General features: G+C 40.8%; 1 protein-coding gene across 6 annotated transcripts in view; it reads left to right on the top strand.

The window, feature by feature from the left end:
• The first annotated feature begins 5,239 nt into the window (after nt 1-5,239).
• Nucleotides 5,240-24,002, top strand: part of RSU1 (Ras suppressor protein 1) — a 249,856-nt gene continuing 231,093 nt past the window's right edge. For 5 of the 6 annotated variants that reach the window (XR_010321956.1, XR_010321957.1, XR_010321955.1 and 2 more), the window contains exons 1-2: nt 5,240-5,382; nt 5,620-5,731. Coding sequence is in view for 3 of the 6 variants with exons in the window: in XM_010590702.3 (XP_010589004.3) it covers nt 5,623-5,731 (109 nt within the window). In the remaining 3 variants the exon portion in view is untranslated. The remainder of the gene's footprint in view (nt 5,383-5,619; nt 5,732-24,002) is intronic. The other variant, XM_003410565.4, reaches the window with a different exon arrangement.

The following is a 24,002-nucleotide window of genomic DNA, read 5'->3' as shown; positions in this document are numbered from 1 at the left end:
AAGCATAACATGATGTGGCTGTGAAAAAGAGAAGATGATTTGATCTCAGGTTGCAGTACTGGAGTGATGGTACCTACAAGAGTCATTTTCAGTCAGAAAAATATGAATTAGACTAGGCATATAGACACTTCCTTAGGAAGCGTATTAGAATATCCCGGACATGTGTATAGACAGTTAAAGAAAGCATAATCAATATTATTGTATAATTTTTTCAAATGTTAAACATTAAAAAAAATAAAGCTCTACAAAATATTTCAGTCTAGTGATCCAGAAAATATGGTGATTTTTAGAAGGCTGGGGTGGACATCCCAGGAAAATGACACTTTTATATGCAGCAAAAAGGGAAGTGGATTTAACAAGTCTGTGAGTAATTCATCTGGAAATTTTTTTAAATGCAATTACTGTCAGTTTAGTAAGAACTTAGAAATTATACAGCATCGAAAAAATATATTGTTAATGGTGAAAATTTTCTACTTATTCAGACCACAAGTCATCCATGACTACCAATTTAATAAGAAAGTTATTGGAAGAAAAATGATGTAAAAAGTGTTAGATGGTTTATGGAATTTTTTTCAAATTAAATTTGATAACTTGTATTTTCGCGTTACTTGGTAAGTAGTTTTATTATAATTTAGAGAAGAACTTAGGGCTATATTTCATAAAAAATTGTACCGGTAAAAGGGAAAAGGAGAAGAGGATTATAAAGGAGTGAAAACAAATTTGTGGAAGACAGGAAGTGAATGTTGGCAAATGGAACAGGAAGAAAAAAACCACAGTCTCAATTAATTTCAAGAGAGAAATGCACCAGAGCAGGAAATCGCTTTTCCAGATATTGCCTGACTACGAGGTTGGCAGGTGCAATGTGCAATGAGAAGGGAGATCACAAGTAATGGAACTGCATGAATTGGCAACCACAATCCTTCCATCAGTGAAAACAGCCTTGTGATTACCTGTAGGCCAAAAACTCGGTTCTCACTTCCTTAGAAATTCAACAAATAGCTTAGGGAAAATTAATGACCTAGGCTAAATAACTAGAAACAACAAGGGAAGAATGAAAACCCATGTGCTATCTAGAATAATCAACTCATATCTTCATGTTTGGATATGAAAGGACAACTAAGAATCCTCAGATAGGAAGGCTCTCACAGCATGAATGGGAAAGAACCAGGTAAATATACATAAGAATGGGCCTTTGAGGAAACGGTTGATTTAGCTAACAGAAGAGAGGTTTTAAAAACTATTTTCCTCAGAGATACTTGAGAAGAGAGTTGTGCTCATAAAACAAAAGCAGGGTGCAACTAAAGAGAAACAATCTTGGAACAACAAAGCGCTCTTAGAAAGTACTTTTTCTCGATAGTTAATTATTTTAAATTATTTTTAAAAATTTAATAGAAGGATTGGAAGATAATCAAGAAAATTTCTCACAAGCTAAGCAAAAAATTAAGAAATGAAAAAATATGAGGAAAAAAATAGATACAGAAAATTGTCCAGATGCCTACCATCTGAGTAACTCCAGAAAGAGAAAATGGCAAGAAAGAAATTTCAAAGGAATAATAGAAAACAATTTCCCAAAGAGGAAGAGAGCAATGAGCCTTCAACTGGAAAAGACCTAAAAATAAATAAACAAATAAAAGGGGAGGAAGGCCCCCCCCCCAAAAAAAAAACAGTTGCCTGAGTTGACTCTGGCTCGTGGCAACCCTTGTGTGTCAGACTAGAACTGTGTTACATGAGGCTATCAATGACTGATTTTTCAGAAGTAGACTGCCAGGCCTTTTTCCTGAGGTGCCTCTGGGTGGATGCGAACCTCTAACCTTTTGATTAGCAGTGAATGTATTAACCATTTGCACCACTCAGGGACTCCATGAGTGCTAAGTAGTTTAAATAAACAGGTTCCCAACCAGAGTGAAATCATGAAATTTCAGAATAAGGTATATAATAAAAAGATCATAAATATTTCTCAAGGGAAAACAACAGTTTCCTACAAAGACTTGAGAATCAGACCGACAACCTTTCAGAGTCAGTACTGGATACAGAAGACATTGGAGCTATGCCTTCAAGTTTGAAGAGGAACTGATTTTGAACCTAGAATAACATGTGAGACAAATGATCAAAGGTGTGAACAAAATAATAAGCATATTTTCAAACCTGCAAAGGCTCAAACGTTGTGCCTCTTAAACACTCTTTTAGAGAAAGTTACTTGAGTGATAACCCAGCAAAATGTACAGAAGAAATGGCTATTGCCACCTGGGAACCAAGTGAAAAACAAAAACCACAGACAAACTGCTCAGCTGGAGGCATAGAAAGAAGCAGTCGAAGTTAGAGCAGTAAGTACGTAATTAAGCGGGATCCTAAATTCAAGAAGTATCTACTGGATTTCACTCAATGCACAGAATAAACAAGAAGCTGCAACATCTTAGCAATAAGGTGAAGATAACCAAAAGAAGAAAAAGGAAATAAAAGCAATTAGAAACTCCAGTAAAAATAACAATAAAATAACTGTATAAGGAAACCACGATCCAAAACAAAGCAAACTAAAATATGGCATACTTTTAGTGCATTATAAAAAGAGAGAAGTAATTTATTTGACCTGGGTATTTATGAGTCGGAATCGACTCGACGGCACTGGGCTGGGTTGGGTATGTTCTCCTTCAAGTGACACAGAGGTCATACTATTGGACTTAAAGAGAAGAAAGAACACATCATAAAATTTTGGCACACTATCTGACTCTTCAATAAATAGGATTAAAATAGCCAAAATAATGCAAGTGCTTTAATTTATTATTTTTCTATTTTTGAAATTAATGTTTAAAAAAGACATGGACAACTTACATATGTTTACAGAATAGAAAGAAAATATCATAAAAAATATAAAAACTAACAATTTTATCTGAGACAATTTGGTAAAATATGGGGGGAAATAGAGTTGGCGGGGTACTAACGTCTTCAACCTACGTAGTCACGGTTCACGATCAGAAGCTGATGGAACAAGAAACAGAAATTATAAGTATATTGGTTAAAGTTAATAATAATAGTATTTTACTGGGTTATCTAACTATAAAAACTAGATGCGGGAAATACTGAAGTGAAGCAAATTCAAATTTCTGCTTTTAAAAAAGATGATGATTCAATAAATGGAGGTATCTATAGGATACAAAATAATAAATATAGATGAAATTATGAAGTTAGAAAATCACGATTGAACGCCAAAACTCCTGAGTAAAAGCTTGATGAGGAATCGAATATTTACATAAACCCCATGTATCATCCCAGCCATTATTTATTATTTATAAAGAAAAAAGTACTACCTTCATAGTGAAGAAATCTGGCAGACACCATCTTAACCAAGTGATCAAAGCTATCACCACCAGAAATGGGAGAAATTTGTGTCACCTGCCTTTTGACATGATGTAGTGGGAAGCAGGGTCTCTGTGAGTTGGAATCGACTCGGTGGCACTGGTTTTTTTTTGGGTTTTAATGGAAAGAAACACTACTTTGGTGGTATTTCTCCAAAAAGTCATAATCTGAATCTAATCACCAGGAAACATCAGACAAATTCATATTGAAGGTCATTCAACAAAATAGTTGACCTGTCCAAAAACCAAACCCAGTGCTGTCCAGTCGATTCCGGCTCATAGCGACCCTATAGGAAAGAGTAGAACTGCCTCATAGGGTTTCCAAGGAGCACCTGGTGGATTCGCACTGCAGACCTTTTGATTAGCAGCTGTAGCTCTTAAGCACTGTGCCACCAGGGTTTCCGGTTGACCTGTACACTTTAATAACATCTAGTTCATGAAACATAAGACTGAGAAACTGTTCCAGATTAAAGAAGATTTAAACAAGCATGATCCTCTCATTGGGAATATTTTCTAAACCAGAAATTTCTGCTTTCAATTTTAAAGGTACAGCTCCTTCTCCTACCCCACTGGTTGAGAGCATTATTACCCATATCTTTTAAGGCTTTGATACTTGTTACAATGTACAATATGTTAACACATATATCTATCCATCTATCTGGTTCAGAGAAATGCCTGGTATCAACTTTTATTCCATAGTATGAAATTGTCTCTGAGGAGACTGTTTTGGGGGGAGAAGCATAGAATATTACGGGGTAATTGGGACTGGGTTTGAAAATAGGGAGGCAGAGGCCGGCAGTGAGGTCAGAATTCCAAATTTCCTTGCCTTTTTAAGGGGAAGTGGGAGATCCCTGAGAGCCATAATTTCATGTTTCACAGGTGCAAAAAAAGCAACTATGACTTTTTAATGGTTGCGTTTTACTTGTATCTTTTACTTGTATCTGCGGGTGGTAACAATTGCTCAAGACCAAAAGGGTCAGGTGCAAAAACCAGGTGTAGATCGCCACAAGATTTCAAAAAACACCGTTGCAAGCTGGGCGCTGAGGATTCTTGGCTTGGAGTTCTTGCCGTTGTTGTTGTTAGCTGCCCTCTGGTCTGCTGTCGACCTTATGTATAACAGAATGAAATGTTGCCCAGAACTGTGCCATCTTTTTGATCAGTGAACGTTTCTGAGTTGATTCTTGTGGCCACTATCAATTCACCACACGGAGGGTTTCCCTTGTTTTTTGCTGGCCCTCTATTTACCAAACATGATGTCATTTTCTAGCAATTAGTCTTTCTTGATGACCTGTCCAAAGTAAACAAGTCGAAGTTCCACCATCTTCACTTCTAAGGAACATTCTGATTGTATTTCTTCTAAAACTGTTTTGTTCATCTTTTGGCAGTCCACGGTATATTCAAAATTTTTTGCATATAGCTGTAGGCTGGATGTCCTGACAAGGACTATTAAAGGTGCAACCGCAAAGAAGAGACTCGGTAGCAACTTCAGCCGAGTAGGGTTTCATTTACAGAGGCAGGACACTGAGAGGTAATTGACTTCTAGCTTCTCCGGCAGCTACAACTCTCAAGCAATTTCAAACTTTCTCTCTTTTCCCAGAGCACTCTCGGCTTCCACCAGCACACTGAGCCTGCGACAACACTAGTGCGCATGCGCCAACTCCGAACCAATCGGAATCCCAAACCGGAGTGACTCCAAGGGGATGGGCTAACCTCAGGTGGGGCGGAGTCCCAAAGCCGAAAAATGGACTTGATTGGACGGCCTCGGGGGACACATTCCATTAGGGGCGGAGCCCCGCCCTGGAGCCACGTCTCAGAACCTGTTCTCCTAATTTGGGAAGGGTCGGGCGCTGGCGGGGCGTGGAGTGAAGAGCTGCCCCGTGTGCGCTTGCGCCAAGCGCTAGGGACAGGGCGTGTTCCTGGTTCGGGTTTCAAGTTTTGCCCTGAGCGAGCGCATCTTTTGCCACCCGAGTGTGTATCGCGGAAGCCTGTGGTCCCAACCTTCCCATCCTGTTTGGTGCTACCCTTCGCGGTGAGTGTGGTATTGCACTTGGGTTTGCTTCTCTGCTGCGGGACCGGAATGGTGCCGAACCCTTCACATTCCCGTGCCCCACCTGACCCATCCCCCTCCCTGCACCCGGGTCTGCCCTCTGATGCCCACTTTCCAGGCTGGGGAAGACTGAGGGGTGGCTGCCGGAGGGTCTTTCCTTTCTGTCCCCGCACCCTCCTGGCCGTCGCCCACGTGCTTTGTTGTTGTCGTTTGGTACAGACCATGTCTAAGTCTTTGAAAAAGTTGGTGGAGGAGAGCCGGGAGAAGAACCAGCCGGAAGTGGACATGAGTGACCGAGGGATCTCCAACATGCTGGATGTCAACGGCTTGTGTAAGTGCTCGGGCAGGACCTTCCCTTTGGATGAAGCTGGAAGGAGTTATAAACTTTCCGAGTAACTGCTGGTCCTCCAATGAGAGGTTGTAATGGTTTAGATCCCACCCCTTGCTTGTAAATATCATTTCTCGGGCGCTCAGCTCAGAAAGTTTGAAGTCAAAATTTGTTCTGTTCCAACTGGAAAATAAAGCTGAGAATCCAGGGTGAGAATCGTACTGTTGACTGCTGTGCCTCGTCAGTTGTCTATGCTGGTTTGTGGCATTTTGGTGTATTATCCGTCCAATTCGCTTGATAGCCTCTTTATTTTTTAGTCAAATCATTTTTTAAACCATTTTTCTTTTTTTCTAATATAGTTTTCAGTCCTTGAACAAATGTCTGACAAAAGTTATATGATTAATAAGCATTCTTGTACCTGGAGTATTTTAAAATTTCTTGACTCATTATCTTTTTCTGGATCTTTGTTCTCCTAATGACGTAGTTCAGACTTTTGCCATCTGCTCGTGTTATTGTGATGTCTAAATCCCCTTGTAGTTTAGAGACTGTTGCTTCCAGTGTTATTGTCCTATTGTATGTTACTCCCTACCTTTAAACCAGTGATTGCAAATTCATATGCCTCCAGGGGCCAGGTGAGGATGGTCCTGAACTCCATAATAGTATCCCATCTGAAGGGCGCAGCTGCTGTTCCTGCTACTTAGTTCCAAACAGTTGTCTCCACGTGAGGACATTGGCCAGTGTTGCCAGATCTTTTTTGTTTTTCTTAAGAAGCCAAGAGTCCAGATTTTTATATGAAATTTCCTAGTTTTTAAATGTTGGCAACTAATTCCAGTACTTGAAAAACACTTTGTAGGTGAAATAAAACGTATTGAGGCTTTGTGACCCCAGTTTGTACCTTCTCCTCTGAACACATCTTCTGGTTGTCGTCCATCACTGACAGTAATGTTCCAAGTTCCTTGGCATGAAATACAAGACCTTTCTGAATCTGACTGCAGCCCACCTTAAATCCTTATCCTTTCCATGCATTTTACATTCTTTTTTGAACGTATTTCTCTTCCAGAGCCAGAGCACATTCTTTGAGATCTTGGCGCCTTTACAAGTATTATCCCTCTCTGTACTCTTCTTTGCCAAAAATCTTTTTACTTGTCTGTCAAGAGTAAGCTCAGACATCACAATGTATGGGAAGCCTTCTCTGTCTGTATCAAGCCAAGATAGTCATTCCTTCCTCTGTGAAGTTGGGCATGCATTGCTTGTGCATGTATATATATGTATATATACACACATATATGTATGTATATATGCGCAAACTGTGGAATATTCGCATTTATGTTCTTTATAGTAATGCCTGGAAAACAGTAGGTGCTCACAAATGTTTGATGGATGAAGCAAAGATTGATGGATCAGGCTGGCAAGTTTATGAGCCAGACCAGGGTGTGACAACAGAGAAGGGGAGGTATCCAAGAGACCTTTTAGACGGTGGCTTGCTTATTGCACATGCAGACAGCAAAGTCAGGTTTTCTGACTCCATGGCTTGTGTCTAGGGTGGAGATTGGGGTTGGAGCTATTGATTGTTCTTGTTGTTCTTCGGTGCTGTCAAGTTGGATCCAATTCAAAGCAACCCCATGTGACAGAGTAGAACTGCCCCGTAGGGTTTTCTAGGCTGTAATCTTCATGGGAGCAGATCACTGAGCACTTGGAGCTATTGATACTTACTGACAAAAGGAAAGGAGGAGAAAAGTTGTAGACAACTTGCATTTGGTAACTGTGATGAAGATACCTGCTGTGAAACTTAGGTTTTATACTAGGTAGCATCTCAGACTTTTGATATATGTTGGCCTCTCAGTGGTGATAGACTCTTGGTGTCAGCAACAGAACAGATGTCTCTGGTACTGAACTGGCTGTAGAGGATCTAGATGTGCTCCCATGTAGCCCCTGCCCAGATCTACTGCCATCTTGATTATTACTGGGGGCACTGTTGCTATAGAGGAAGAAGAGGATGAGCTGAAAGGAGGCCCAGCACAGCTGTACTCCTGGTTCCAAGGTGTTCTGCCCTTTAGCACCCTTTTTCCCGTAAGGTTGGAGGAAGAAGTTGCTTTTAGCAAAGGAGCTTTAGTCCCCTCAGCTGTTGAAAAGAGACTTTATGTAATATTTGTAAGTAGGGCAAGTGGCATAACTGTTTTGGTTCAGCTTTATTATCTCTTTGAAGCCTTGAGTTTTATTAAAGACAGTAAGATAGCCACTTGCTTCCTGGAAAAAAAAAAAAAAAGTTTCCAGTGTAACATTGGACGATGAAAAGCAAAATCATCCTTGAGTAGCTAAGGAAGAGTCACAAGTGCTTTTTGGAAGGTTTGTTGTTGTCATTGTTAGGTACCATAGAGTCTTTTTCAACTTATAGCAATCTTGTGTGACAGAGTAGAACTGCCCCATAGGGTTTTCTAGGCTGTAATCTTTACAGGAGCAGATCTCAGGGTCTTTCTCCTACGGATCCATTGGGTGGGTTTGGACTTCAACCTTTGTTAGCAGCTGGGTGCTTAACCATTGCTCCACCAGGTCTCTTTCTGAGCGGTTCAGTAGAAGTGAACTTGGAGATTCCACTTCTTCCTGCCTCCATAGTGTAGTCATAAGGAGTGGTACCTCTCCCCCCGACTTGCTGACCTTGGGTCACCTGAGAACCCAGGGGTTCCAGAACACTCTTCAGAAGCTCATTCCTCCACTGAGGCTCATTTAAATAGTGCACGTAATGGTTAGTCTGTAGATGTAAAAGAAAGTCACTACTTACAGCATGAATCTGCCCCTGCAACACCTGGCTATTGGGGCTGATGTATATTGGCAAAGTGATGAAGTATAATGCTTAAAAAAGCCCATTGCCATCGAGTTGATCTTGACTCATAACAACCCTATAGGACACAGTAGAACTGCCCCGCAGGGTTTCTAAGGCTGTAAACCTTTACAGAAGTAGACTGCCACATCTTTCTCCTGTGGAGTGGCTGGTGTGTTCGAACTGCCAACCTTTTGGTTAGCAGCTGAGCACTTAACACTGCTCTGCCAGGACTCCTTCATGAAGTATAAATGTATTAAAATATTTGACATGCTCCCGTTACCTGTAGTATAAGAAGACCCGTACTTCTTCAACTGTAAAATTTTAATGGTAGCCATGAAGTTTGATACATTGTTATGAAGATTGAACACAGGGAACAATTAAAGTGTACAGAGAATGGTTATTTCTTGTGTCTTAAGCTTCCCCTCATCATCCTTCCTTTGTTTACATTCTCTAAAAATAAGCAAGAATTACATTTCGAAGGTAAGCATGAAGGCTTTGAACTTGTTCTAAGCATGCAGAATATCCATCTTTCTGTTGACAGAGTTTCGGGTTGTAAATGTCAGCGTTTTACTTCCTCCGAGACCATAAATTGCCTTCTAAAAATGTTTTCAGTAGTTTTGGTACCAAAAGCTTTCTGATGGGGAAATGTCTTAGGCTCGAGGCAGACATCAGACAGGTTCTACGTTTGTTTTTCATTTTTACAGTTGTACAGTTTTTAACCAGTCCAGTCAGATTCTAGATATAGTCAGATTCTACCGTGAGAGGCAGAAGTATACAGTATTGGCATTGGGTAAACTAGGTTCAAACCCTCTATCTGCTATTTACAAGTAGGTAACCTTGCAGAAACTACTTAACCTTTGAGAGCCTTGAATTCTTCATCAGCAAATGGGAACATTAGTACCGACTTCCTTGGACTGGTTCAGTGTTACTGCAGTAAACATCAAGTGCTTAGTGCTATGTCTGGTATCAAGTGAGTGCACATGAAATGTTAACAATTAATATCCAGGTGGAGGCCAGCAAGTGTCAGATGTAATCAGTTCCAGCATATTTCTGTGGCCTGAACCAAGAGTTTAGTTTGGTCCATTAGACTAGGTCGGGTATTTGTGTCATATATTGATGGGTCCTAGGTAGCCTATTAGAACCTGGAGGGTTTAGCACTTTTGCTTAGGATACTTATAGATTTAGATTGCTGTTTCTTTGAAGTCCAGCCTAATTTTATTCCTTTTCTGTCTTTTTTTCTAAATGCCATTATAATCTGCACACACACTTTCCTTAGAGCTTCCAAGAGTAATGGTACCAATTGTGTTCTTTTTATTAAAGAAGTCACTGCAGAAACTCTCCGGCAAGCAGCAACTGTCTTCATCTGGATGATAAAGCTGCCTTTGAAGGGCCGGTAATCAGCCTTCACTGGGGCAAGGAATCCCTTGGTAGCCAGGCGGAGTTGCTTTCATTTCTTTTATTTAAGTCTTTTGTGACTTTTTAATCTCTTCGAGTTTATTGCCCTCTGGGTGGCCAAGCCTTTATCAGGTTTTTTCCAGGTTAGACTAAAATGTCTTTCAGAGAACTCTTTAGAAAGAAGAATGGCCTCCTACCACAGGAGTGGTCTTTCCAGAGGACCATACACAGTAATCAACAACATAATCACTGACTTATCTGCAAGGGCTATTTCAGGAGCCCTGTTAGGAACATATTTTATCAGTATAGGCTGTCTTTGGGGGAAAGGGAAAAGGGCTGAGAAGATCATATGATTTTAGTGATAACTTTTATTAAAAACCTTTTTTTTTTCCCTCAACCCCGATAAATTCTGTGAATATCTCCAACTTTGTGCTTTTAAACAGGTAGTGTCTTGTTCTGGGAAATTCTTTTTCTGCTTGTCTCTCTAGCTAACTTCCACTTGTCAACTTAATGCTTGTTGAAGGAATAAATGACTTAGCAATCCATGTGACTCCATTCTTGTGTCAGCTCCTCTGGGAAGCTCTCACTATATACTAAGTTTTACCCTATTGTCCCATCCACACTGGCTGAAGTGGCCCTTCTCTGTTCACTCTGCCTTCCTCTATTAGCCCTGACCCTGGAAGAATGAATGCTCAGGAAAAGTATATTGAAGGAAGGAATGTTACTGCATTTGGTTAAAAATTTCATATTTCCTAGGTGATGCACAAATAGTTAAGCACTGGACTACTAACAGAGATGTTGGTGGTTCACACCTACCCAGCACTGCCTCAGGGAAAAGGCCTGGCGATTTGCTTTCAAAAGTCACAGCCTTGAAAACTCCATAGAGCAGTTCTGCTTTGCATACAAAGTCACCATGAGTTGGAATCTACTCCACAGTGACAAACAATAACAACAAAGAATTTTAGGTTAGAAATAGATAAAGAGTAGAAAGGATAGCGCAGAGAAGGAACATGTACTCTGCCTCCCTTCCACATCCCTCTCCCCAGCTTTTCAGAGGGAGATAGTTTATAACCATTGGAAACACAATAGAACTGTCAGACATTCTGTTTTTTACTTTAGGACATAAATTACATCAAGATAGGAAATAAAAACAAAATATGACCCCTTGAGTGTAGCAGAACCAGTAATGATATTTTACTATTTTTAATCATTTGACATTTTGGCTCCGGTGAGTTGTGGCATCTTTTTTGTAAACAGCTTTTTTTTTTTGGTTATTAGCTGTGTGACTTAAACCTCTCTGTGCCTCAGTTTCCTCATCAGTAATGGGGAGATAAGAGTGCCTACCTCATAGAGTCGTTGTGAGTCAGTTTCTCTAAAGTGCCTAGTATGCCACCTGGAACATATTAGTCTTCCAAGGCGTCCTAGTGATTAAGAGCTACGGCTGCTAATCAAAAGGTCAGCAGTTCACATCTACCAGGTGCTCCTTGGAAACTCTATGGGGGCAGTTCTACTCTGTCTTATAGGGTCACTATGAGTCAAAATTGATTCAACGGCAATGGGTTTTTTTTTTTTTTTTAATTGTTTAAAAAATGCAAGCAAAAAAACAAAAAACCCCATTGCTATCTAGTCGATTCCAACTCGTAATGGCTGGTAGATTTGAACTGCCGACCTTTTGGTTAGCAGCCGGGCCCTTAACCACTGCACCACAAGTCTTTATTACTTGGAACTCTCAGTGATGGTACTTCCCCAGTGGCCTTTACCTTCTGGTCTCCCTCTTTCATCATGTCAGCTTATCCACTGCCTCATTCCTTACCTGATTCAGAATTCCTGGGAGAAGGTGGGAGGGTCTGCCCAGTGTGCCAGGGTCAGGAGGGACAGTGGCCTCACACTCCAGAGAGTTCAGACTGTGGACAGTGGGGAAGGGTGAGCAGGGCGCTGCTTTTATTTGTGTTGTGATTGTGACAATATGCATTAAAAACTTGGTAATTTTCCATCTAATAATTAGATTCATTATACATCACTCAGTACCTATTTATTGAATGCATTTTTTAAAATGATAGGACACTATTTAAGCAGAGTCTCTGTAGAAGTTTTCTCCATATTGAACCTTCAGATCATACAGTGATAACTATTTGCTGTCTTAGGAAAACTGTGAGGTATTTATTGCATCTGAAATTACATATTCACCATAAGAACCCATAAGACCTGCTGCTTTGAAAGCTGTTATAAAACAAACCAAACCCACAGTCATCGTGTCAGTTCTAACTCAGAGTGACCCTACAGGACAGAGTAGAACTACTCCATAGGGTTTCCAAGGCTGTAAATCTTTATGGAAGCAGACTGCCACATCTTTCTCCTTCGTTGCGGCTAGTGGCTTCAAACCACTGACCCTTTGACCCTTTACTGCATCACCAGGACTCCTTGAAAGCCGTTATAGCTAGCTCTTAATTGTGATAATCAGTAGTAGAAATTGCACAGATAACTGAAAATCATGCCCTGTATCCTGTTGTCGTAAATGTCCATGAACCTGGTTTTAAGAAAGCCCAATCTAGGTATGTGAACGGCCACTGTTACAAAGCAAAAACTAGTGATTATTTCTTTCTGTCACATAAAATCTCATTGTTTCTTTAAATATCAAGTTTGCTCAATTGTTTTAATTTTTATTTTTTTTTTAGGTAAAAGATAGCTTATAAAAATGTGACTGAGGAATGGTTTATGTAGATCAAGAGCCTGACCAGTAGGGGTCAGTATTGAGCCTCTGCATTTGGCCCCACTAACAAGGAATTGACTCGACGGCAGTGGGTTTTTTTGATCACCCACTGCTGCAAGAGCAGTTGCTTCCTTTCTGTCCCCTCATGCTGCTTTCTTCTATATACTCTTTCATAGTATTTCATTTATGAAGCTCACAGTAAAATAAACCTCACCTGTTATTGTTAATTGCCATCAAGTGGGCTCCAACTCATGGTAATCCCATGTACAATAAACAAAAACATTGCCCATTCCTGTGCCATCTACATGATCATTGATATGCTTGAGTCCATTGTTGCAGCCACTTTGTGAATTTTGAGTATCTTCCAACCAAGGAGTCTCATCTTCAGCACTATATCAGACAATATTCTGTTGCGATCCATAAGGTTTTCATGGGCTAATTTTCAGAAGTAGATCATCAGGCCTTCATTTCTAGTCTTAATCTGGAAATTCTGCTGAAGTCTGTCCACCATGGGTGACCCTGTTGGTATTTGAAATACTAGTAGCGTAGTATCCAGCATCACAGCAACTCGTAAGCCATCACAGCACGACAAACTAACAGAGCGGTGGTGGACCTCCCTAATGGTGTAGTAAATCTGATCCCAAGCCTCGTTACTATGATGTGTTTTGCAGCTGCCTTGGGGCTTCCGTGAATGGGAAGAGGCTGATCAGTCATATGTCTCCAAACAAAAGTTGGGAGTGAAAAGGATTTGCGATGTCAACATGTGTTTACATATTGGGCAGATTTCATCAGTGCGTGATAATTAATAATGTAGAAGAGTACTTTGGATTTGAGGTGTTAGTAAAGCCAAAAAGACCAGTGATAGTATAACGTGATCTGCGGTAGGGGTTCTACATGATACATGCTTGAGCGCGAACGCTGCAGTAATCGCTCCTCGCTCTTGGTATATCACCCTTGGTGCAGATGATAATTGTCATCATTATACAGAAGAGAAAACAGCAGATACCTAGATTCTACAAAGTCCCCAGCATCACACAGTTAGTGGTGGGATTTGAGTTCAAGCTTAGGTCTATTGAATCTGTTGAATCACTAAACCTGGAAGGGGGCAGTCTTGGGGACCCTTACCACATATGTAAGTTAGTTTTTTACAGGTAAAAGTGTTTAAGTCTTCAGCCCATGTCAAAGATAATTATTTAATCATCTCTGTGTGTATATATATATGTACACATACGTATTTTATATATATATGTGTATATGTATATAAGCCTACCCATTGCTGTCGAGTTGATTCCGACTCATAGCAATCTTACAGGACAGAATAGAGCTGCCTCATAAGTTTTCCAAGGTTATAAACCTTTAAGGAAGCAGACTGCCACATCTTTCTTCCATGGAGTGGCTGATAGGTTCGAACTGGTGACCTTTTGGTTAGCAGCCAAGCGCTTAACCACTGCACCACCAGGGCTTCTCATACACACGCACAAATGCATGTGTACATATTTATATATAAAACACCTTTGCTCTACAGTACTGTACTATTTTGTTTCCCATCAGAAGAAACCGTTCGCTCTAAAGTGCCAGTAAGGGCTGGCTCAGATGTTAAGGAGGGGTGGTTTCCAGGGCTACCTGGAACAAGCAAGCCTCACTTAAAGGCATTCAGTTTCTGAATTCCTTAAAACACTGTGCCAGGGAAATAAAATGCATCACTGGACCAGCCTGCCAGCTTGGAAATTTGGGCTTACAGGATTCTTGCAGAGTTTTAACTGTTTAAGAAACCACAAGAAATAACTTAATCTCTGTTGTTGTTGTTGTTGTGTGCTGTTGAGTCAATTCTGACCCTAAATGATAGAGTAGAACTGCCCTCTAGGGTTTCCTAGACTGAAATCTTTATGGGAGCAGACCTCCAGGTCTTTCTCTCATGGAGTGGCTGGTGTGTTTGAACTGCCAGCCTTTTGGTTAGCAGCCAAGCACTTGACCACGGTGCCACCAGGGCTCCTTACTTAAATCTCTATCTGGTCAATATTAAGTGTGAACCCTCTCATATTCTTTATAGTTTTCTGGAAAATTATTATTATTAAGAGGACTTAATGATGAAACGTGAGATCTTTTTAAACTGTATATTAATTCTTTTTTTCTATGAATTAGCCTGAAACATTTACCGTATGGAAGTGTGGTATTAGGGAGGATTTTGTTGGGGAAATCTTGGTTCACATATTCTATAGAATCACCTGAATTACATTAAGTGGTAACTCTAGTTGTAATGTTACTGTACCTCATAAAGATTCTTTTTGTTTAATAGATTTCTGGAGACATCTGTTGATTTTTCCTTTGGGCTCAGAGTAGATTACAACTTTACGGGTAAACTAGGGATAAGGAAAGGCACACATCACTGGACTAGGTAGTTAATTGAAAAGAGTCTTGGCCCTTCAGTTTTGCAGGAGACAGTGCAGACCAGAGAATGGTAACGTGGTTTGCAACCTCCATATATGAAGTATTGTTTTGTAGATGTTCATATGTCTGCAGAAGAGTTAGCATGGCAGGCCAAAACTGCTCTTCCTAGAAACACTGCTTATAAGGTTGACCCTTGGCTGGCATCTGGGAACTTTGAGTTCTGGAGGGTTCTCGCCATGATAAGAATGGTTCACTGTACCTAAACTGTTAGTACAAACAATATGGTTTATGCTGGATATGTGCTTTCCTGCTGGGAGTAGGAAATTTTGGGATGTTCCAGGCAGAGGGTGCCTGTATGACCAGATCCTAATAAAAAACCCTGGGCACTAAGTCCATAGTGAGCTTCCCTGTTGGTGACATTTCACACATGTTGTCACACCTTGTTGCTGGGGGAATTAAGCATGTCCTGTGTGACATGACTGGGAGATGACCCTTGGAAGCTTGCACCTGGTTTTCCCTGGACTTCGCCCCATGCACCTTTTGTCTTTACTCATGTTGCTTTGTATCCTTTCACTGTAGTAAATCATAGGTCTGAGTTCAACTATATGCTGAGTCGCGTGAGCCCTCCTAGTGAATCACTGAACCTAGAGGGGGTCTTGCCACAATGTATAAGTTAGTGTTTTAGAGCTGTAAATGTTCAAGTCTTTAGGCCATGTCAAAAATACCTATTTAACCTATTATCTTTATTTGTATTCTGCAAGTAGTTTATCCTTTGTTGTAGTTGTTGTTGGGTGCTGTTGAGTTGATGTTGACTCATAGTGACCCCATGTGACAGAGTAGAACTGCCCCATAGGGTTTTCTTGGCTGTAATCTTTACAGGAGCAGATTGCCAAGTCGTTTTCCCGCGGAGCTGCTGGGTGGGTTTGAACTGCCAACTTTTCGGTTAGCAACCAGGCACTTAACTGTTGTGCCATGAGGGCTCCTTACCCTTTGTTAGAAGGATAAAAATAATAGGAAATATAAATTAACATATGGATCATGTCATGTATACATAGAGTGTATAATACACACTCACACTGTGTGCCAGGCAGTGTGCTAGGCTCTCTGCATGGATTATTTCTTTAAACTTCACAGTCATATTGTTGTTACCATCATCATCATCATCTAGTTTTCAGCTGAGGAATTCGAGATTTAGAGAGGTTAACTTGTTCAAATTCATACAGCTCATAGGTAGCAGAGCCAGGTTTTGAGCATAGGCAGTCAGACTTCAGAAGCCACGCTCTTAGCCTAGCTGTCTTGCTTTTTTCATTTCGTTAAACCTTTCTGACAGACACATTCTGCCGTTGATGGACATTTAGGTAGATTCCACGATAGGGAGCGGATAGTGCTACTATGAACATTCTAATACGTATCTTTTAGTGAGCATGTGTACAGGTAGTTCCTGACTTATGACTTATGACTTATTCGAGTTATGATGAACCATGCTTACAACTGTGTGTTTTTAGTACATCTTATAGTTGGTAATATGTACTACATACAAGACTGCAGGATGTAATTTGCTAATATCATCATTCTCAGATGTCCCCTCATAGATACTCAAAGACAAAGAGAGGATTTAAAGATAATGATAATAAAAGGTAATAATAATGAAAACTAAACAAAAGAAAAAGATATTTGCCTTACGTCAGTACCAATTTATGATGGAGTCATTGGAGCAGACCCCTGTCGTAACTCAGGGATTACGTGTATGCGTTTCTTTGGTTACATACACAGGGGTAGAATTGCTAGGTCATGGAATATGCTCTTATGTCCTTTTTTAAATGGGAGGCAAAAATCACCAAACTGGGGGAAGTACTTGAAACTTAACTCACAGGTTTAGCACTTTGAATGTATAAGGGGCCTTTGTAGATTGTGCCAAGCAGGCCAAGAAAGGTGTTTGCTAGGTGCTGCCCTCTTCTAGGAAAGCCTGTTCATGCCGCAAGCCCCTCGCTGAGAAGTAGCGCACTTACAGATCAATATAATCTATACCAGTAGCTCTTAAACCTTGCTGCACGTTAGAATCACCTAGCGAACTTTTAGAAATCCCAACCCCCAAGGCCATACCTCATACTAGTTAAATCAGAAGTTCTGAATGTGGAACCAGGCACCAGCATTTTTTTAAAAAATAATCATTTCTTTGCTTTTTAAAATTAATTTTTCACCCAAGCGCACATCCCTAGACACCATATTGCTGTTGTTGTTAGGTGCCGTAGAGTCGGGTCTGACTCATAGCAATCCAGTGCACAACAGAACAAAACACTGCTTGGTCCTGCGCCATCCTCATAATTGTTGCTATGCTTGAGCCCGTTGTTGCAGCCACTGTGTCAGTCCATCTCTTTGAGCATCTTCCTCTGTTTCGCTGACCCTCTATTTTACCAAGCATGATGTCCTTCTCCAGGGACTGATCCCTCCTGATAATATGTCCAAAGTACGTGAAATGTAGTCTTGCCATCCTTGTTTCTAAGGAGCATTCTGGCTGCACTTCTTCCAAGACAGACTTGTTTCTCTTTTGGCAGTCCATGGTGTATTCAGTATTTTTCACCAGCACTACAATTCAAAGGTGTCAATTCTTCTTCCTCTTCAGTATTCACTGTCCAGCTTTCACATGCATATGAGGCAGTTGAAAACACCATGGCTTCAGTCAGGTGCATCTTAGTCCTCAAGGTGACATCTTTGCTTTTCAACACTTTAAAGAGGTCATTTGCAGCAGATTTGCCCAATGCAGTGCACCTTTTGATTTCTTGACTGCTGCTTCCATGGGTGTTGATTGTGGATCGAAGTAGAATGCAATCCTTGACAACTTCAGTCTTTTCTCCGTTTATCTTGATGTTGCTTATTTGTCCAGTTGTGAGGATTTTTGTTTTCTTTATGTTGAGGTGTAATCCATACTGAAGGCTGTGATTTTTGATCTTCATCAGTAAGTGCCTCAGGTCTGCATCACTTTTATCAAGCTAGGTTATGTCATCTGCAAAATGCAGGTTTTTAATGACGCTTCCTCCAATCCCGATGCCCATTCCCAGAAAGATGTTTACCTGTGTTTTATTGACAATGCAAAGGCATTTGACTGTGTGGATCATAACAAATTATGGATAACATTGCAGAGAATGGGAATTCCGGAGCACTTAATTGTGCTCATGAGGAACCTATACATGGATCAAGAGGCAGCTGTTGGAATAGAACAAGGAGATACTGCATGGCTTAAAGTCAGGAAAGGTGTGTGTCAGGGTTGTATCCTTTCCCCATACCTGGACGTAATAGTCTTGCAATCATTGTCCTTGTTTAAGCTTTTGGTTTTGGCCAGTGGGGACATATTCTAGTTGCCCCTTAAATCCATTTGACATTATGTTAGTAGTCTTTGATAGTTTCCTTGCAATCTGGTTGACAAAATACTCTGGATTTGTCTTGTGTGTACCTGCGTGAGATCTCTAACCAGCCATTCCAACTGGCCAAACAACCTTTTTGTTTCTTTTTTTTTTTTCCTAATGAAAGTTATTTCGAGACTGCAATCTGGGCTCTGGGTCAACCATTATTAGTGGGTTGTTCATGGTTTTTAGACTTTTTAATGGACAGTCTAAAAAATAGGTATAGATAGATAAGTAGATAAATAAACTATCACATGCATTCATATCGATAGTTCCAACTCAAGTATAGGACTGCAAGGCTTTTACGTAATCTCTTCTATACTACCTCTGTGCCTCCCTTCTTCCACACTGAGAATCCTGATTGTAAGGGATAAAGGTGATGATAGACTGTCATACAAGTACTTACTTGGTACATTACACCCGCTAGGCACAGAATAACAATACTATCACCACCAGTGTTGTTGAAAACAGTTGTTGTATGCATTTGCTATCCCCATTCTCCCCCCATTTTATTAGTACTTGAACTATATCTATACTCTCAGAGCATATAACCATTCCATGTTATGCTTCCTCCTTTTTAACCCTCTTTAAGTCTTAGTTCTACAGGTACCTATATATTCTATACTCGTTACAAGTCATTTCGTCACTGTCTGTCTAGCTATCTTGATTGCCTGAAGCTCGTACTCTAATAGATACTTCAGGAAGGGCTAAGAAAATAATATTTCCAGAGTTTTTCCACGTTGATAGTAGATAAAAGCCTGTGCCCTTTTTGCTTGAATGTCAGTTTTACTGAATATAAAGATTAAACTGTCTTTTTTCCCTTGAATATTGTAAATGTATTATTCTATTTTCTTTTGCCAATAAAGCATTGTTGTTCAAAAGTCTGATGATAACTGCTGGTGGGAATGTCAAATGGTACAACCACTTTGGAAATCCATTTGGCACTTCCTTAAAAAGCTAGAAATAGAACTACCATACGATCCAGCAATCCCACTGCTTGGAATATATCCTAGAGAAATAAGAGCCTTTACACGAACAGATATGTGCACACCCATGTTTATTGCAGCACTATTTACAATAGCAAAAAGATGGAAGCAACCAAGGTGCCCATCAACGGATGAATGGATAAATAAATTATGGTATATTCACACAATGGAATATTACTCATGGATAAAAAACAGTGAGGAATCTGTGAAACATTTCATAACATGGAGGAATCTGGAAGGCATTATGCTGAGTGAAATTAGTCAGTTGCAAAAGGACAAATATTGCATAAGACCACTATTATAAGAACTTGAGAAATAGTTCAAACTGAGAAGAAAACACTATTTTGTGGTTACTAGATTTTTTTTAGATGGGGGAGGGAGGGAGGGGGCAGAGGGGCACTCACTAATTAGATAGTAGATAAGCACTACTTTAGGTGAAGGGAAAGACAGCATACAATATAGGGGAGGTCAGCACAATTGGACTAAACCAAAAGCAAAGAAGTTTCCTGAATAAACTGAATGCTTCGAAGGCCAGCGTAGCAGGGGTAGGGGTCTGGGGACCATGGTTTCAGGGGACATCTAAGTCAATTTGCGTAATAAAATCTATCAAGAAAACATTCTGCATCCCACTTTGAAGAGTGGCGTCTGGGGTCTTAAACGCTAGCAAGCAGCCATCTAAGATGCATCAATTGGTCTCAACCCACCTGGATCAAAGGAGAATGAAGAACACCAAGGACACAAGGTGATTATGAGCCCAAGAGACAAGGCCACATGAACCAGTGACTACATCATCCTGAGACCAGAAGAACTAGATGGTGCCCGGCTACAACTGATGACTGCCCTGACAGGGACACAACAGAGAACCCCCGAGGGAGCAGGAGAGCAGTGGGATGCAGACACCAAATTCTCATAAGACCAGACTTAATGGTCTGACTGAGACTAGAAGGACCCCGGTGGTCATGGCCCCCAGACCTTCTGTTGCCCCAGGACAGGAACCATTCCTGAAGCCAACTTTTCAGACATGATTGGACTGGACAATGGGTTGGAGAGGGATGCTGGTGAGGAGTGAGCTTCTTGGATCAGGTGGACACTTGAGACTATGTTGGCATCTCCTGCCTGGAGGGGAGATGAGAGGGTAGAGGGGGTTAGAAGCTGGCGAAATGGACACGAAAAGAGAGAGTGGAGGGAGAGAGCGGACTGTCTCATTAACGGGAGGGTAATTGGGAGTGTGTAGCAAGGTGTATATGGGTTTTTGTGTGAGAGACTGACTTGATTTATAAACTTAAAGCACAATAAAAATTATATTAAAAAAAAAGTCTGATGATAATCTGACTTTATTTCCTATATGAACAGTTTTTTTTTTTCCCCTAGATGTTGAAAAGAATGTTTACATTTTCCTTAACAAATTACCATGAACTTGGTGGTTTAAAACAACAGAAATTTATTCTCTCACAGCTCTGGAAACCAGAAAGCTGAAATCAAGGTATTAGAAGGGCTGCATTCCCCCTGCAGGCTTTAAGGAAGAATCATTTCTTGACTCTTCTGCTTCTCGTGACTGGTGGCGTTCCTTGGCTTGTGGCTGCATCTTTCCAGTTTCCGCTGCCATATTTCCATCACCTTCTCCTCTTCTGTCTGTGTCAAATCTCCCTCTGTCACTTTGTAGGGATATTTATCATTAAGGTCCTTGACCTAATCACATCTACAAAGGCCCTTTTTCCAAATAAGGTAACATTTATAGGTTCCAGGGATTAGGACATGGACATATATTAAGGGCTACCACTTAGCAAACTACACCAGTACATTTTTGTCTTGGTATAGATCTTTCTGGTTATTTTCCTAGGTATCCAGTATGCTCTTTCCATTATTTATTTAAAAATTTTTTTTCGAGTTTCAGGACAGTTTTTTGAATTATGTTTTTTAGTATATGTTTTGTTCCCTTGTATTTTCTCCTTCAGGGATTTCTAGGATCTATATGTTGATCCTTTTTGCTTATCCTTAATATTGATCACTTTCTCTCAAATCCTTTATATCTCATCTATTTCTTTTTGCTTTCTAGAAATTGGCAGTTTACTTTTCAGTTTATTGTAATGTATTATCTGTTGTGTTTATTTGTGTGTCTCCTGATTTAGTTTTTATTTCTGGAAATTTTCCTTTTATTTCTAATTCTTCCTTGAGTTCTGTCTTTTCATTTCTGAATTTTTCTAATTCTGATTTATGTTGTTCTATCATGTCTTTGAACTTGTTTTAAAATTGTGGATTACGATCTTGATCTCATTTCTGGAACAGCTTTTTGATGTTCTTTCTTTTTCAATAAGGATGTTATTTTATTTTCTTTTTTCCTCATTATAACTTCATGGGATTTGCTCTTGATAGTTCTGTGTTGCTCATTTTTATATGAAATTAGTTTTCCTAAACTTTCAAAGAGAGATTCTATGGGGAAAATATTAAACAATGCAGGAAGCATCAAGAGAAGATGGAAGGAATACATAGAGTCACTGTACCAAAAAGAATTGGTAAATGTTCAGCAGTTTTAGGAGGTAGCATGTGAATACTGAAGGAAGAAGTCCAAGCTGCACTGAAGGCATTGGTGAAAACTGACACCTTTGAATTACGGTGTTGGTGAAGAAGAATATGGACTATACCATGGTCTGCCAGAACAATGAACAAATCTGTCTTGGAAGAAGTACAGCCAGAATGCTCATTAAAAGCAAGGATGGCAAGGCTTTGTCTCACATACTTTGGACATGTTATCAGGAGGGACCAATCCCTGGAGAAGGACATCATGCTTTGTAAAGCAGAGGGTCAATGAAAAAGAGGAAGACCCTCAACAAGATGGATTGACACAGTGGCTTCAACAGTAGGCTCAAGCATAACAACGATTGTGTGAATGGCGCAGGACCTGGCAGTGTTTCATTCTTTTGTACATAGGGTCGCTTTGAGTCGGAACTGACTCAAAGGCACCAAACAACAACAGACTTTCAGAAGGAGGCATGGTTCCGATTAGCTTCTCTAACTTCCCAGAGCTCTGTTTTTTATTGTTTTCAGATAGTGTTCAAAAGTACAGTGGCTTGCTTTTGGAGATGTCTTGACTGAGTTCCTCTCCCCACTTTATCTGGACCTTCTCTGTCTTTGGTCTCTATTACTGCTGTCTTGCTCAGTTTTTATTCCAGGCCCTGAGCTGGAAGGAAGCTCCAAGTGGTCTATTTCCAGCAGTCACAGGGATTAGACTTGTCCTGCACTTGGAGGGGACAAACCCTTCCGGATTTCAGTTGCTCTTCTCAAATCGGTCGGCTGTGCTTTCTAGTGATTAAAAACAAAACAAAAATAGTTGACAATTGAGTTGGTTCCAGCTTATAATGACACTGTATGTGTCAAGGTAAAACTGTGTTCCACAGGGTTTTCAATGGCTGATTTTTCAGGAGTAGGTCACCAGGCCTTCCGAAGAGCCTCTGGGTGGACTCAAGCCACCAACCTTTGGGTTAGCAGCCTAATGCATCAAATATTTGCACCACCCAGGGACTCTCTGCTTTCTAGTGACTACTGACAGGGTAGTTGGGGAGCCTCTTTTCTCAGAGTTGTGATGCACTTTTTTATTTCTCCCTAATCCCGCAGTAATCATTCCCAGCCGCTGGCTGGTCTAGGCCTCATCCAGGATCTATAACATTGAATGTCAGCCATGCCTTCCAGACTCAGAACACCAGGTCAGTCTTGCCTATAAGGACGTGGGCTCGACATTCTGGTCTCTTAGAAGCCGGATGTGTTCTCAGGAAATCCTCAGAGGCTCCCAGGAGGGAACCTCTGAGGTCTTTGTGGGAATTGGGGATACAGGGATGCATACATACTTGCCCGTTTGTCTTGCCTCACCCTCCTAGCAGACACCCCCACACAGCGGAAACCAGAATGATGAGGGGGAGGGGAAGCTAAATACTGCTAGCCCCACCCCCTACCCAAACATCTTCCACTCCACACCTGCCTTAAACTCCCCATATCAAGATATAGCCCCAAGTAGATACAGTAACTCCTGGAGTGTAGAAAGCAGTGGGGACCCCCTGGGTCCTATGTAAGGTCGCTGGAGGCCCGCTGTCCATGTACCCAGCCAAAGTGGACATTACCTGGGATAGAACCGACTCTGTCTCCCTCCAGCTAGATATAAGAATCTCCCTGAGAGATCAGAGAGAGCCTGGTCAAGCAAGGTCCTGTCCTCAGATTGACACTGTGCGTCATACTTGGTGAGAGGAAGGGTCTCCAGGGTGAGGGGGCAGCATTGGCCTTTCAGCAGCTTCCTGTCTACTGTGCATGGGTTTGAGAAGATAGGAAACTCACTGGAGTCTCCTACAGCTCAAGTACTCAGGCTGCAAAATATCATGTCTGTCTTGTGCCTATTGGTGGTTCCCCTTCCCCACTTATATTTTATGGTTTGTGAGAATACTTCGTCACCTAGTTACGTTGCAAATTGTGACTTGGGATTTTTGATTGCTAACTAGCTGCAGTGTCTATTTTTATGTGGGGACTCAAGACTCATAAAATATGCTGTTATGCTGCCTCCATCTTCCTAGAACTCACGCTTGGTGTG

The sequence above is a fragment of the Loxodonta africana genome, chromosome 4 (assembly GCF_030014295.1).
Source record: "Loxodonta africana isolate mLoxAfr1 chromosome 4, mLoxAfr1.hap2, whole genome shotgun sequence".
Classification (NCBI taxonomy): domain Eukaryota; kingdom Metazoa; phylum Chordata; class Mammalia; order Proboscidea; family Elephantidae; genus Loxodonta; species Loxodonta africana.
This window is presented reverse-complemented; position numbering and strand designations above follow the sequence as displayed.